The sequence below is a fragment of the Macaca fascicularis genome, chromosome 19 (assembly GCF_037993035.2).
Source record: "Macaca fascicularis isolate 582-1 chromosome 19, T2T-MFA8v1.1".
Classification (NCBI taxonomy): Eukaryota; Metazoa; Chordata; class Mammalia; order Primates; family Cercopithecidae; genus Macaca; species Macaca fascicularis.
Window position 1 is genome coordinate 841,709 of NC_088393.1, and position 16,024 is coordinate 857,732.

The 16,024-nt window shown below is 55.2% G+C and overlaps 1 protein-coding gene and 1 long non-coding RNA gene across 8 annotated transcripts; one reads left to right on the forward strand and one right to left on the reverse strand.

The window, feature by feature from the left end:
- Positions 1–3,365: 3,365 nt before the first annotated feature.
- On the reverse strand, positions 3,366–15,659 carry PLPP2 (phospholipid phosphatase 2). 7 transcript variants are annotated; one of them, XM_005587311.4, is made up of 6 exons: positions 15,592–15,659; positions 12,015–12,166; positions 11,469–11,746; positions 5,091–5,148; positions 4,339–4,515; positions 3,366–3,853 (listed from the first exon to the last, which is right to left on the reverse strand). In XM_005587311.4, the coding sequence occupies exons 2-6, from the start codon at positions 12,048–12,050 to the stop codon at positions 3,707–3,709; spliced, it is 696 nt and encodes a 231-aa protein (XP_005587368.3). In that variant the 5' UTR covers positions 12,051–12,166; positions 15,592–15,659; the 3' UTR covers positions 3,366–3,706. The 7 variants fall into 7 exon arrangements, with proteins under 7 accessions (XP_005587368.3, XP_005587366.3, XP_045234748.2 ...); XM_005587309.5 differs by having other exon boundaries at positions 15,551–15,659; XM_045378813.3 differs by lacking the exon at positions 5,091–5,148 and having other exon boundaries at positions 15,551–15,659.
- Positions 9,557–10,617, forward strand: LOC135968641 (uncharacterized). Its single transcript, XR_010583547.2, has 2 exons — positions 9,557–9,683; positions 10,494–10,617. It is a non-coding gene; the product is annotated as an uncharacterized lncRNA (long non-coding RNA).
- Positions 15,660–16,024: the final 365 nt, after the last annotated feature.

The window sequence follows — 16,024 nt, forward strand, 5'->3', positions numbered from 1 at the left end:
TGGATCACGAGGTCAGGAGATGGAGACCATCCTGGCTAACACAGTGAAACCCCGTCTCTACTAAAAATACAAAAAAATTAGCCGGGCGAGGTGGCAGCGCCTGTAGTCCCAGCTACTCGGGAGGCTGAGGCAGGAGAATGGCGTGAACCCGGGGGGCGGAGCTTGCAGTGAGCCGAGATCGTACCACTGCACTCCAGCCTGGGCGACAGAACGAGACTCCGTCTCAAAAAAAATAAATAAATATAAATAAATAAATAAATAAATAAATAAATAAATAAATAAATAATGTGGCCGGGCACGGTGGCTCACGTCTATAGTCCCAGCACTTTGGGAGGCCGAGGCGGGTGGATCACCTGGGATCAGGAGTTCGAGACCAGCCTGGCCAACATGGTGAAACCCCATCTCCACTAAAAATACAAAAACTAGTCAGGCGTGGTGGCGGGCACCTGTACTCCCAGCTACTCAGGAGGCTGAGGCAGGAGAATCGCTTGAACCCGGGAGGTGGAGGTTGCAGTGAGCTGGGATCGTGCCATCCAGGCTGGGCGACAGAGCAAGACCCCTTCTCAAAAATAAATAAATATTGTCCCACTAAAAGTAAAGGTAATGACATTTTGAACTTAGGACTGTTTTCTCAGGCAGAGTTTTCCTTTTGTGACTTAAGATAAAATTTTTCAAAGAGTAGCATCATGATACCCACATGCACAGCACACAGACTTAACAGCCACTAATAGTTTGCCATGTTTGCTTCATGTGTTTGTATTATGAAATATTATAAGTTGCAGACATCACAAAATTTCACTCCTAAATACTTCAGTAGGCACCTATAAAAAAAGTAACCAGGCCAGGCGCGGTGGCTCAAGCCTATAATCCCAGCACTTTGGGAGGCCGAGACGGGCGGATCACGAGGTCAGGAGATCGAGACCATCCTGGCTAACACAGTGAAACCCCGTCTCTACTAAAAAATACAAAAAACTAGCCGGGCGAGGTGGCAGGTGCCTGTAGTCCCAGCTACTCGGGAGGCTGAGGCAGGAGAATGGCGTGAACCCGGGAGGCGGAGCTTGCAGTGAGCTGAGATCCCGCCACTGCACTCCAGCCTGGGCGACAGAGCGAGACTCCGTCTCAAAAAAAAAAAAAAAAAAAGTAACCATGAAAGTGGGTGTGGTGGGCGCCTGTAGTCGCAGCTACTCAGGAGGCCGAGGCAGGAGGATCGCTTGAGCCTGGGAGGTCAAGGCTGCAGTGAGCAGTAACTGCACCACTGCACTCCAGTCTTGGCAACAGAATGAGACCCCATCTCTAAAAAACAAAGTACGTATGATTTCCTACAAAACCACAATCACGTATTGTAGCTCACAAGCTCAAATAATTTCTGCCTCTCATCAAATACTCAGGAGCTTTTCAAAAACCAATTAACCTCGGAAGGTAGGAGGAATGCTGGGCGACGAGGACATCGCCGTGGAAAATGATATTTACATGGCTAAGAATCTGAGTTTCCTGTGAGAATGGCTAAGAATCTGAGTTTCCTGTGAGAAACAACAGAAAAAAAACACCCTCCTTGTACAATGAGAGAAAATACTATTTCTTCCATAAAACCATAAGGGTGTGGGCAGTATAAACCTAAAATTAGGCACGTGAGCTTCCCCATAGCTCCGTGTGGGTGGAGAAATGTGTCCTGACTCCCAGCGTGTCTGCTCTCCTGGTGCTGGGACTCTGTGAGAAGTCCTGTGCCTGACACACTGCGTCCCGGCTTTTCTCATCAGATGCAGACCAGTGCATGCGGGGTCCAGCTGGGCAGCACCCAAACAGCAAGGGGCCACTGGCTCCCATAGCTGGGCCCTTCTGGCCTTTGAGGGCCCTCTGGTCAGCACAGCTCTTTCCTTCTCTGCTCTCACAGGTGTGGTGCCGGCGGTCTTTCTGAAGCATTGAGACTCCCCCGGGCCAAGTCAAGGCCGACAGCTGGACTCAGCTACGTCGTCTCCCTCACGCCGAGCTTCCTCTGCTCCTTCCTCTTCACTGGCTGTCCCTGCACGGCCACCTGCTCCCCAGCAAACCACACGAGTCGTGTGCACTGTAGCTGCGTCCAGAGACTTGCCTCAGTCCTCACTGTGGTCCTGGTCTTCAAGGCCATTGCACCTGGGAGGAGACTGAGGTGCTGGCTGGTGTCGGGGCACCTGGGTCTTTCCCGTTCGCTCCTGATCCAAGTGACTCTGTCTGCGGGGTCAGGCTGGCAACCTCTCCTCCATCCACTGCCAGAGGCTCACATTCTGAGCCCAGATACACCCTCGTAGTCTGCGTCCTGGGATACCTGAGCTCCTTGGCCCTGGGAAGCTTCAGTGTGACTTTCCTGGCCAGGAACTTGTCTGACATCCGCATGGAGCCAACTCCCTGACGTTCAGCTAGAGTTCTGCAGTGTCTGGGTCACCTTCCTTCCTTCCTTCCCGTCCGCCAAGGGCAGGTCTCCCCCATCTTGGCCCCTAGGGTGGGGCCCCCAGGCTGCATCTTTGCCCCCCACCGCCCCCCACCCAAGTGCTACATTACCCTCACCGTAGGCTAAGGCCTGATAGGAACACCCTGCGGGGGCTGGGGACTAAGATAGGTTCCAGGTGCAAATGAAACGCTGGCAGATACTTAAGTCACCCACTGTACAAAAACAAATTTACCCTTTACCCTCCATCGAAAAAGTAAGCTCTGTGTGTTTTGTAATCATTTCAGGGAAACCGGCCCCTGAATTACCCGTTTCAGAAGCGCGGCCCCCAGGTGCACGGGGGTTGACATGAGCGGAGGGGAGGGCTTCGAGCCAGAGAGACCAGCTTTGGGCCTAAAGGACACAGGGCTGGGCGAACCTGTGGAAGGGGCTCAGAAGGGGGCTGAGGCGAAAATCCTGTGTGTGATCCTTCAGGCCTGACAACAGGCTCTACCCAGCGGACCCCCCAGGGATCCTGTCCTCCGCACCCAGACTCGGTGCCCAGCTGGTGCGAGGACCCAGGCCCTGGGTGGGTCCAGCCACGTGCTCACTCACGCCACGCTTAGCCCAAGTGCCTCCGTTCAGACGCCTCTACTAGGAACCTGGGGCAGAGGCCTTCCAGTCCCTCCAGGGAGGCCTCCCCGGGGGAGGCTGGGCCCTTCCACCGGAGAGCCTTTTGTTTAGGGCCCTCTCCGCAGTGAAGTGTCCCCCGTGTGGGCTGATCCACCTGACCCTTGACCCCAGCGCTGTGCTGGAGAAACGCAAGGGCCGGGCTTCCGTCTTCTCCCGTCACAGCAGGTGAGTGTGCTTGGCACCCGAGCGCCGCCCAGCCCAGCAGGGGAGCCCTCTGATGTGAGCAGCGCAGTCCCAGAATGGCCATAAGCAACAGAGGCGCTGAGACCACTTGTCAAACAGGTGTCCTATTTTACTAAAAACCACATGTACATTACATTTTACAAAACAGCAACTATCTGATCTCTCGGTCCCTTCCTTAACCACATAAACAGAAGGGGATATTTGGGGACCGATGGGAACAGGTCCCCCTCCAAATGCTGAGGCAACCCGGCACCCCCAGACCCCTGGTCCAGTGCTGGGCGGGGGCAGCAGAGCCAGCTCACTGCTGCCATCACCCCAGGGTTCCTGGAGCCCGTCCAGAGCCCTCAGTGCCTGACCAGGGCCAGAGGGACCACCCGGGTGGGCCTCAGCTGGACTCACAGCCGCTCCCTGCCTGGACGGGGTCCGGCCTCAGGAGGAGTGCGGGTACCCACAGTGGTTGTGGTCAGTCTCGCCCAGGGTCAACGTCAGTGACAGGCTGGGCTTCCGTTCCAGCTCCTCCTCCTTCAGACAGTGCTGTGGGGGTCGGGCTTTGAAGAAGTCTGAGATGTAGCGGACCTGGCAGAGCAGAGAGAGGTGAGAACGGGCAGAGGGCTGGCCAGGTACCAGGGACATGGGCATGAGCAGGAGGGGGATGAACAGGGTCCCAGGTGGGAGTGAGAGGCCTCGGTGGGCAATGAGAGGAAAAGTGCCTGGGGTGGGAAGGGAGTGCACTTAGTGGAGGACCAGTGGGGAGCACTCGGGAGCTGACAGGCCCAGGGAAGAACTGCAGTAGGGCCAGGGGTCCAGGGAAGGACTGGGGTGCCCGGGAAGGAGACCCAGGGGAGGAATGGGGGATGCAGGGGGGTCCAGGGAAGGACTGGGGTTGGGGGGAAGGGGTCCCGGGGTGAAATGGGGGCAGAAGGAGGGGTCCCAGGGAGGACTGACAGGGACGAGGCCCAGGGAAGGACTTAGTGGGGCAAGGGTGCCCGGGGCAGGATGAGGGTTGAGTGGGGAGGGGTCTCTGGACAACACAGGGGATGGAGTTAGGGTTAGAAGCTCACAGTGAGGCCAGCCACCAGTGCCCCCTGCAGGAGTCCAACAAGGACATCGCTCCAGTGGTGTTTGTAATCAGACACGCGGGTGTAGCCCACGTAGAGGGCAAAGGCCACCAGGAAGAACTGGACTGTGGGCCGCAGCAGCCGTGCCCACTTCCAACAGAGCCGCGCCTGCACATAGAGCTGGGTGGGGAGAGGACACGTTAGCCTGTGCGCCTGGCAGGCGCTCCCCTCCCACCGCACGGACGGCAGCACTGAGGCCTGAGGCAGACACCGGCCAGCCCAGGGCCTCCGGTTTTTTTTTTTTTTTTTTTTTTTTTTTTTTTTTGAGACAGAGTCTGGCTCTGTCGCCCAGGCTGGAGTGCAGTGGCCGGATCTCAGCTCACTGCAAGCTCCGCCTCCCGGGTTCACGCCATTCTCCGGCCTCAGCCTCCCGAGTAGCTGGGACTACAGGCGCCCGCCACCGCGCCCGGCTAGTTTTTCTGTATTTTTTAGTAGAGACAGGGTTTCACCGTGTTAGCCAGGATGGTCTCGATCTCCTGACCTTGTGATCCGCCCGTCTCGGCCTCCCAAAGTGCTGGGATTACAGGCTTGAGCCACCGCGCCCGGCCAAGCCTCCTGTTTTTATAAACAAGTCAGTTAGCCCCCCATCACCACCACTACCCAGCCATTTTACAGCTGGAAAAACTGAGGTCCAGGGAAGGGAGTGACTTAGCCACGGCTCCCCCGACAAGCAAGCCCTGGAAGAACAGACTCACCGCCAAGAACAGCATGCAGTACATCCCAAAGGAAGAGTGTCCCGAGTAGAAAGACAGCCTGAGGAAGGAGAAGGAGCAGGTGGCTCTCAGCATCTTCCAACCTCCCCCTTGTCCCCGCCCCTCCCACAGAAAGGAGGGTTCGACACGGAGGCTGCTGCTGCTAGATGTAGTCAAATCCCAGTAGCAGAAACTGTTCCCCTTTTCTGTTCCAGTTATCTGATAATGGGATAAGAGTCTGACTGGGGCTGTGGCATGAGACGCCTCATCCGTGAAGACCCTGAGGCCTGAACCCAAAACCCAGGGCAGACAATCGTGTCTGGCAAGCAGGCGACACCACAGTTCCGTTCTCACTGTGTTTCTTTTCGGGATTTTCTCCCATCTGCGGACCTGAGGGAAGACTCCTTTCTATATAAATTCAAGATTCAGTGAAAGACATCAACGGAAGACAGAAAATAGAGCAAGAAACTTCAAAAGCGATTTTGAAAAATGGCCAAAAAGTCACCAATCAACTTTCTTGGGACTAATCAAAAGCTTGCAGCGACCAGACGACTTGATCGAGACAAACCGGCCGAATCTCAGAACAAACAGCTCTGTGGCGTCTTAACTCATCCTGGTCCCTCTCCCACTGCCTAGACTGGTGGTGGCCTGAGGATAACAGACTAACAGACCACATGCCCAGCACAGATTCCAAGAACAGACGTTACTTGCAACTGTGGACGGGAGTATGGCTCAAGGGCTGGCCTTGATCTCACCTGACTGGACGTTCTGCGGTGCTGAGGTACGACCTGGGGGACATCTGGAGGAAACATTCACAACACATTTATGATTCTCTGCTGCCTGGGGCCAGCGACAGCAGATGAGGCAAACAACAGACCAACCAAACAGAGCAGGGGAAAGGCCAGGGAATAAAACGCTCTGGGCGATGAGGGCTTGGAACCTAGACCAGAGCTGTGCAGGAGCTCAGGAGAGGTCTGCGAGGGCCCTCAGCGAAGCTCTCGCGTCTGGCTGCCTTCAGGCTCTGCACACACAGGAAGCGAAAGCTAAGAGTTGAAAACATGCTGAACCATGGAAAGGCTGACCCCACATGCACACAGACCCTTCTACAAACTCTGGGAGGGTTTTGTGGGTTTCTTTGGTTCCAGATGTTGAAGGAAATCTCTGTCCTATCACGACCACTAGGCTAAAAGAATAGGAAGAAACGGCCCCGCGGGACAAAAATACAGACTTTGCATTAAACAAATAACCACTGCAACAAACAGCAAGAACAAACGCGGGGAGGGGGTAGGGTCATATTTCCAGAGCTGCTACATTATAATATTCTAACCACCCAATTTAGGACAAAACAAAACAGGTTGGGCATGGTGGCTTATGCCTGCAATCCCAGGACTTTGGGCAGATCACGAGGTCAAGAGATCGAGACCATCCTGGGTAACATGGAGAAACCAGGCGCGGTGGCGGGCGCCTGTAATCCCAACTACTCGGGAGGCTGAGGGAGGAGATTTGCTTAAACCCGGGCAGGCGGAGGTTGCAGTGAGCCGAGATCGCTCCACGGCACTCCAGCCTGGGCGACAGAGCAAGACTCCATCTCCAAAAAAAAAAACAAAAAAAACTACAAGGCATGTAGAAAAACATAGGTGTGGCCAACAATACATAGGAAAAAAAATCAATTAATAGACGTTGTCCCTCAGGACACCCAGATGTTGGACTTACTACGAACTTTCTTTCTTAAGAGAGGGCCTGACTTGAATTTCTGGGCTCCAGCGATCCTCCTGCCTCAGCCTCCCAAATAGCTGTGACAACGGGTGTGTGCCATCGAGCCTGGGTTCTAGACAAACAGTTTTAGTTGGCCATTTAAAATATGTTCAAAGAAAAAAAAGTAAAAATAAATAAATGAATAAAATGCTCAGAGAGCCAAAGGAATATGAGAACATTGTCTCATCCAACAGAGAATATCAAACAGAAGTTATAAAAGGAACGAAATAAAGATTTATCTGACATGGAAAATCACTTGAGAGGGGCTCAGTAGCAGGTCTGAGGAAGCAAAAGAGACAGTGAACTTTAAAATAGGTCGATTGGCCGGGCGCGGTGGCTCACACCTGTCATCCCAGCACTTTGGGAGGCTGAGGCAGGTGGATCATGAGGTCAAGAGTTCGAGACCAGCCTGGCCAACAGAGTGAAACCCCATCTCTACTAAAAATACAAAAATTAGCCGGGCGCAGTGGCGCACGCCTATAATCCCAGCTACTCGGGAGGCTGAGGCAGGAGAATCGCTTGAACCCAGGAGGCGGTGGTTACAGTGAACCAACATCACACCACTGCATTCCAGCCTGGGTGACAGAGCAAGACTCCAACTCAAGCAAACAAAGAAAATAGGTCAATTAACAAAAAAAAGAAGAAAGGAAAAAAAGAAAGAAAACAGGTCAATTAAGATTATTCGGCCAGGCGTGGTGGCTCACACCTGTAATCCCAGCACTTTGGGAGGCCGAGGCAAGTGGATCACCTGAGGTCAAGAGTTTGAGACCAGCCTGGCCAACATGGTGAAACCCTGTCTCTACTTAAAACACAAAAAATTAGCTGGACGTGGTGGTACATACCTGTAATCCCAGTTACTTGGGAGGCTGAGACAGGAGAAGTGCTTGAACCCAGGAGGTGGAGGCTACAGTGAGCCACGATTGCACCACTGCACTCCAGCCTGGGCAACAGAGCCAGACTCTGCCTCAAAAAAAGAGAATAAAAAAAAGAAAAAGATTATTTAGCATGAACAGGCTCGGTGGCTCACACCTGTAATCCCAGCACTTTGGGAGGCTGAGGCGGGAGGACTGCTCGAGCCCAGGCATTCGAGACCAGCCTAGGCAACATGGTGAGACCCTACTTCTTTTTTTTTTTTTTTTTTTTTGAGACGGAGTCTTGCTCTGCCGCCCAGGCTGGGGTGCAGTGGCCGGATCTCAGCTCACTGCAAGCTCCGCCTCCCAGGTTTACGCCATTCTCCTGCCTCAGCCTCCCGAGTAGCTGGGACTACAGGCGCCCGCCACCTCACCCGGCTACTTTTTTGTATTTTTTAGTAGAGACGGGGTTTCACCGTGTTAGCCAGGATGGTCTCGATCTCCTGACCTCGTGATCCGCCCGTCTCGGCCTCCCAAAGTGCTGGGATTACAGGCTTGAGCCACCGCGCCCGGCCGAGACCCTATTTCTATAAAAAAATTTAAAAACCAGCCAGATGTGGTGGTGTATGCCTGTAGTCCCAGCTACTTGGAAGGCAGAGGCGGGAGGATGGTTTGAGCCCAGGAATTCGAGTCCTGGGCAAGATAGCAAGACCTCCATCTGTAAAAGAAAAAAAAAATTAAAAGCAAAACAAAAAAAAGACAGTAATGAGGAATTGAAAAAAGAAGGAATAACCTAAGCAAACCTAAACAAAATGACAGAGGTCCTTCCTTATCAGGAATTACATTGAATATAAATAAACTCTCCAATTAAAAGTCAAAGTTTAATTAAATGCCTTAATTCAATAAAAGATTAATATATAATGAAAAAAACACACACACAAACACACACAAAGTAAAAAGTCAGAGATCTGGCTGGGTGCGGTGGCACACGTTTGTAATCCCGGCACTTTAAGAGGCCAAAGTGGGTGGATCGCTTGAGCTCAGGAGTTCAAGACCAGCCTTGGCAACATGGCAAAACCCCGTTTCTACCAAAAAAAATAAACAGTAGCTGGATGTGGTGGCACATGCCTGTAGTCCCAGCTACTCGGGAGGCTGGGGTGGGAAGATGGCTTGAGCCTGGGAGTCCGAGGCTGCAGTGAGCTGAGATCATTGCACTCCAGCCTGAGCAACAGAGTGAGCCTCTGTCTCAAAAAAAATCAGAGATTGGACAATACATTAAAAAACATGGCCCAATCTTATGCTAGGTATGAGACACTTACTTTAGAGTCAGAGACATAAACAGGTTGAAAGTCCAAGAATGGAAAAAAAAAATATTATAAGCGAACAGTAACAAAAAGAGAACCAGAATAGCTATATTACTATCAGACAAAATAGACATCAAGACAAAATTGAGACAAAACTCATATATATCATTCTATGATGATGAAATGGTCAATCTATCAAAAAGATATAACAATTATAAAAGTAAATATACTAAACAACAGAATCCCAAAATACATAAAGCAAAAACTGACCGAATGTTACAGCATGAATGAACTTCAAAAACATACAAGAATGCACTAACTTATGCAAAAATTAGCCGGGCGTGGTTGCGGGCGCCTGTAGTCCCAGCTACTCGGCAGGCTGAGGCAGGAGAATGGCGTAAACCCAGGAGGCAAAACACATTTTTTTTTTTTTAGTCTCATTCTCTCGCCCAGACTGGAGTGTGATGGCGTAATCTCGACTCACTACAACTTCTGCCTCCCAGTTTCAAGCGATTCTCTCCTTCAGCCTCCCGAGTATCTGGGATTATAGGCATACGCCACCATGCACGGATAATTTTTGTATTTTAAGTAAGAGACTGGGTTTCAGCATGTTGGCCAGGCTGGTCTTTAACACCCGACCTCAGGTGATCCACCCACCTTGGCCTCCCAAAGTGCTGGAATTACAGGTGTGAGCCACCTTGCCTGGCCCCCTTGCCATTTTTTTAATTAGAAAAAGAAAAAGAGGGGCTGGTCGTGGTGGCTCACACCTGTAATCCCAGCACTTTGGGAGGCCAAGGTGGGTGGATCACGAGGTAAGGAGTTCAAGACCACAGTGACCAACGTGGTGAAACCCTGTTTCTACTAAAAATACAGAAAAATTAGCCGGGGATGGTGGCAGGCGCCTGTAATCCCAGCTACTGTGGAGGCTGAGGCAGGAGAATCGCTTGAACTCGGGAGGCGGAGGTTGCAGTGAGCCAAGATCGCACCACGGCACTCCAGCCTGGGCGACAGAGCGAGACTCTGTCTCAAAAAGAAAAAAAAGAAAAGAAAGAAAAAGAAAAAGAGACAAAAGACCACATTAGCGTATGATTCCATTTATATGAAACATTAAGAACAGGCAAATCCGCAGACAGAAAGCAGGATGGTGGTGGTTGCGAGGCGCTGGGGGAGGAGTGACAGCTAATGGGCACAAGGGCTCCTTTTCCTTTCTTTTTTTTTTTTTTTTTTTTTTTGAGACGGAGTCTCGCTCTGTCGCCCAGGCTGGAGTGCAGTGGCCGGATCTCGGCTCACTGCAAGCTCCGCCTCCCGGGTTTTTACGCCATTCTCCTGCCTCAGCCTCCCGAGTAGCTGGGACTACAGGCGCCCGCCACCTCGCCCGGCTAGTTTTTTGTATTTTTTTTAGTAGAGACGGGGTTTCACCGTGTTAGCCAGGATGGTCTCGATCTCCTGACCTCGTGATCCGCCCGTCTCGGCCTCCCAAAGTGCTGGGATTACAGGCTTGAGCCACCGCGCCCGGCCTTCCTTTTCCTTTCTTTTCTCTTCTTTTCTTTCTTTTCTTTTTTTGAGACAAGGTCGCGCTGTGTCTCCCAGGCTGGAATACAGTGGCATGATCTTGGCTCACTGCAGCCTCTGCCTCCCGGGTTCAGGGGATCCTCCTGCCTCAGCCTCCACAGTTGCTGGGAGCGCAGTGCACCCCATCACGGGGCTGGGACTGCAGGTGCACCCCATCGTGGCTGCTAATGTTTTGATTCATTGTAGAGATGGGGTTTTGCCATGTTCCCCAGGCTGTGGGATTTCTTTTTGATGTGACAAAAATATTCTGGAATTAGGGCGAGGAGATGGCTGCACAACATTGTGAATGTACAAAAAATGAATTGTACACATTAAAATGGAAAAAACTGTGAATTTTATCTGACACAAATTTTATTTCAGTTTTTAAAAAGGACAACAATTAGGTGAAAAATTTAAGGACTTATCAGTAGAGATAGTAAGAAGGTAGTACAGAAGGCGGTGCGCGGTGGCTCACGCCTGGAATCCCAGCGCTTTGGGAGGCCGAGGCGGGCAGATCACCAGGTCAAGAGTTCGAGACCAGCCTGGCCAACATGGCGAAACCCTGTCTCTGCTAAAAATACAAAAATCAGCCCGGCACGGTGGTACACGCCTGTAATCCCAGCTACTAGCGGGGCTGAGGCAGGAGAATCTCTTGAACCCAGGAGGCGGAGGTTGCAGTGAGCTGAGATCCAGCCCGGGCAACAGAGCAAGACTCCATCTCAAAAAAAAAAGATAGTGCAGAAAAGGGCAGAGCGTGAAATTTAGGGGAGACGGAGACAGAGCTTGCTCCCCTCTGCCTCCCGTGTCTGCAGGGCCCACGGAACCCTGAGGTCTGGCTCCTGCCCGACCAGCTGCCTGTTGCCTCCCAGTGTCTTCACCTCCCATTCCCCCCAAGAGTGAAGGCTGCTAGCCACACGCACCTGGCCTCGGTGACCTCAGCAGGGTTTCCCCTGCACACCTTCTCCAGCTGCACATAAACCGAGCAGTTCACCCGGCTCCAGTCAGGGTCGCAGACGGCCAGGAAGTTGGGCCGCAGACGCCCGATCATGTACTTGGCCAGGTCTGTCAGAGACTGGCTCACAGCAGCCCCAAACAGGAAGGCCCCCAGCACCTTGTAGACGGCAGCCACGTAGTTGTTGAAGTCGGAGCGAGAATAGAGCCGGTCTGTGTACACCAGGTAAGCTTCCCCAGCCGAGACCTGCAAGTGGGGCAGCTGAAGGGCCTCAGGCCCGGGGGGGGCAGCCGCAGGAACCCTCACTCCTCCCCACGGGCCTCCCCAAAGCTGCCGGAGAGCTGAGGACTCTAAAGGGGGTCCTATTACCCACAAGTACCACTCGGGGCAAGGTTGTGTCCCCCAGCCCCCCACACACCTCCAGGGCAGGGCTGTGCCACCCAGTCAGGCCCCCAGGGTAAAGCTGTGCCCACCCCGTCCCCGTCCCCGCCCCTCTGAGCCCCTCCTGCCTTACAAGGACGACGGTGGCCGTGGTGGTGACCCCAGCCATGACCCCATGGGTGATGGTATCTGGACGGTAGGGGTACCGGATGGAGTCATCCCCGCAGTAAAATCCTCGCTTATACGGGGCGTTCACCAGCGTCAGGATAGCGAAGGGCAGGGAGGCTGGTGGGGAGGAAAAGCCTGGGAGCTGTGAGGTTCTCTCACCAGCGGGGCCTTGGGGCCCCACGCACCTGCCTTGGGGCCTTAGCCTGGAGGCCTCCCACCTCTGCTCCCACCAGACAGCAAGGAAGAGATTTTCCACAGCACGTGGGAGGCCCAAGTAACACTCCGTTTCCCATCCCCCTCAGACAAACACAAACTCCCCAGGCCCTCTCCCCTCACACCCTCACGGCCTCCTTTCTGCTGCTTGAACAAACCCAGCACACACCCACCTCAGGGCCTTTGAACAGGCACTTCTCTCTGCACGAAATATCTTTTTCTTTTTCTTTTTTTTTGAGACGGAGTCTCGCTCTGTCGCCCGGGATGGGGTGCAGTGGCGCGATCTCAGCTCACTGCAAGCTCCACCTCCCAGGTTCACGCCATTCTCCTGCCTCAGCCTCCCGAGTAGCTGGGACTACAGGCGCCGCCACCACGCCCGGCTAATTTTTTTATTTTTTTTAGTAGAGACGGGGTTTCACCATGTTCGCCAGGATGGTCTCGAGCTCCTGACCTCGTGATCCGCCCGTCTCGGCCTCCCAAAGTTCTGGGATGACAGGCGTGAGCCACCGCGCCCGGCCTTTTTTTTAATTTTTAAAAGTAGCGACAGGGGTCTCATGTTGACCAGGCTGGTCAAAAACTCCTGGGCTGGAGTGATCCTCCAGCATCAGCCTCCCAAAGTGCTGAGATTACAGCTGTGAGCCAATGTGCCGGGCCCCAAAGTAGTTCTAACTTATGTGCCAGGCCCCAGAGTAGCTCTGAGTAACTTCCACTCTCAGTTTCATCTCCCCTCCCGACCGTCCACGCCAGCGTCACTCTCACAGAAGGAAAGGTTTGCTCTTTTCCCCTCTTCCACATGCAAATCCCATGTGGAATTACGCAGTCACGGGTGGGACACTGACATTAATTTCCCCCATCCACCCACTGGCACCAGGAGGGGCCTGTCGTGTTCAGGACACCGTCCCCGGACCCTGATCAGGGCCTGGCCAGAGCGGATGTTTAATAAACATCTGTTAAAATCAGGCGGGACTTATTTTAACCTAAAAACTGGCCAGAGAAGTCAGGAAAAAACCAAGGAAGGGGCACAGCTGAGAGGCCTTTGTTCACACACCTGCCCCTTCATCGATCCTCATGACAGGCCACGGGCCAGCCACGTGGTGACCAGGACAGACCCAGCTCTGGCCTCAGGGATCAAAGATACATTTAAGAGCCACTTATGGAAGGTGTTGCCATGGCACTGGGGCTCCTGGGGGCCCTGAGTCAGCGACGGAGGACAGGGGCGGAGGGCAGCTCCCTATTCCATGGGGCAGGTGCACGACAAAGCCCGCATCGGCTACCCCAGAGACAAACCAAGGCAGGGCATCCTTTGGCCCAGCAGGGCAAGTACAAACGGGTGTGGCTTTTCTAAGTTCTGAATGTCAGCGGAGGGGCAGGGAACCACACACTCCTCCCCACATGCCAACGTCAAGGGCCCTAGGACACCGTGCACCTTCCATGCTGGCGAAGTCTGGGGAAATAATCCAGTGAAGAAAACAGAGGTCTGCCTCACAGAGCAAGAACGGTGGAGGGAATGCAGAATAGAATGGGCAGGCAGGGCACGGTGACTCACGCCTGTAATCCCAGCACTGTGGGAGGCCGAGGCGGGCGGATCATGAGGTCAAGAGATCAAGACCATTCTGGCCAACCTGGTGAAACCCCATCTCTCCTAAAAATACACAAATGATCTGGGCGTGGTGGCGTCCCAGCTCCTCGGGAGGCTGAGGCAGGAGAATCGTTTGAAGAGGTTGCAGTGAGCCGAGATCGCGCCGCACTCCAGCCTGGCGACAGAGCGAGATTCGAGGAAAAAAAAAAAAAAAAAAGAATGGGCAGCGCCGGGGCCTGGAGGCGGGACAGTGGCTGAAGAGGCAAGCACTGGGGCAGGACTGCGGAGAGAGCTGGGATTAAGAACCTGCGCAGGAGGGGCTGGAGCTGCTGTAAGGGCGGAGAGAGGCCTTGGAGGAGGCTCCTGCAGTTGCCGGCCGGGTGGAAAGTCAGGATTACAAGATGCTGAGAAGGAGTCCAGCCCCTACCCACAGCTCTCCTGAGGCAGAGGCTCACACAGGTTAGCCTCCGTTTCCGACTTCCTTGCCCCAGCAACTCCAACTAGAGACTCAGATGGACGCCGGGCTTCCCTCTGCCTGGAAAGCTCTCCCTGGGGTCCCCAGGACAGACACCTTCTCTTCGTTTAGCCCCCTGGGAGCCTTCCCGCCCTCACACTGCCCTCATGCCAGCATCTGGAACCTCAGTGTTGACTGAACCGTGATGTGCGCGAGCTTCCAGAACGGAGGTGCACTTGGCCTGGCCACCACCCCTGGCACACAGCAGCTACACCCAACCCCATCTCGGCTGTGCCTCCCGCTGCTGTGTGGCCTCCCGCTGCTGTGTGGCCTCCCCCTGCTGTGTGGCCTCCAGCAGGTGACTCGGCACCTCCCTCACAGGCTGTTGTAAGGGAAATGTTTTCGTTATTTGCATGTTGTTTAGTACCTGGCATACAGAAAGTGCCACCTAAATGTTTAAATAAATAACACCATAGGTGCTCAGGAAATGGCACCCAGGCTGGCAGACACCCCACAGGGACTTATTGCTGTCACCTGGCCCCCCCTAAAAAGGGTCTCCTTTGGGAGTGAGAGGACTTGGCCCTGCTGTGAGATGGCAGAGAAGCAGGAAACACGTTGGTGGGGAGGACACCCCCAGGGATAGAATTCCGGGGCCATTGTCTGTTCAGCCACAGAGCAAACACTCGGCCTTTGTTCCCGGGACCCTGCGGGAGGGGGGCCTTCCCCCCATCTGCCCGCAAACCCGCCGGACAGGTTTGGTTCTCCCGGCACCCCCCCAGCCTGGGACCCAGACTTTATCTCCAAGCGTCTCCCCCGCCTGAGCCGGGAGGGCGGCTGTACCTCCCCGCACTGCAGGGGTTCGAATCCCACCGACGCACTGGGTGCCAGGGTCGAGGGAGCGCCCACCCCAGGGGCGGAGGCGCGGACCCACCTCCCGGGCCCGCCGGGGCCGCCGCCCGCGTGAATCACCGCCCAGGCCGGGCGGGGCGGGAGGGGAGGCAGCGACTTCCTGCTGCGGGGGCGGGGGATGCCGGTCCCGGCTCCCCGGGCCTTTCGCGACCCCCAACCCCCCGGGCCTGGGACGCGGGGACCCCGGGGCCCGGGAGGGCGCGCGCGGTGGGGGGCGCGGAGGGAGGTCTGGGCCTCGGAGGGACCCGGGCGTGCAGCCTCCCCGTTCCCCTGCAAACTTGCGCGGAGCCGGGGGCGTGTCCGTCCCAGGAGGGTCCCCCCCACGCCCGGGTCCCGCGGCTCTTACCGACCAGTAAGCACAGCACGTCGAGCAGCACGAAGACCCACCTCCGCTGCATGGTCCCCACGACCCCCGACGCCGGTCCCAGCGCGTCCCGTCGCGTCCCGGCCCGGCCACGGGGTCACGTGGTGCGGAGCCCGCCCTGCGCTGAGGGGAGGGGAGGGCCGGGGAGGGGAGCGGCGGGGAGGGCAGGGGAGGGGAGGGTCTGGCCGGGGCGGGGAAGGGCAGGTAAGGCAGGGGAGGGGAGGGTCGGGCAGGGGTGGGGAAGGGCAGGTAGGGCGGGGAGGGGAGGGGAGGGTCGGGCAGGGGCGGGGAGGGGAGCGGATGGGAGGGGAGCGGAGGGGAGGGGAGGGGAGCGGAGGGGAGGGGAGCGGAGGGGAGCGGAGGGGAGGGGAGGAGAGCGGAGGGGAGGGGAGGAGAGCGGAGGGGAGGGGAGCGGAGGGGAGCGGAGGGGAGGGGCGGGGAGGGGAGCGGAGGGGA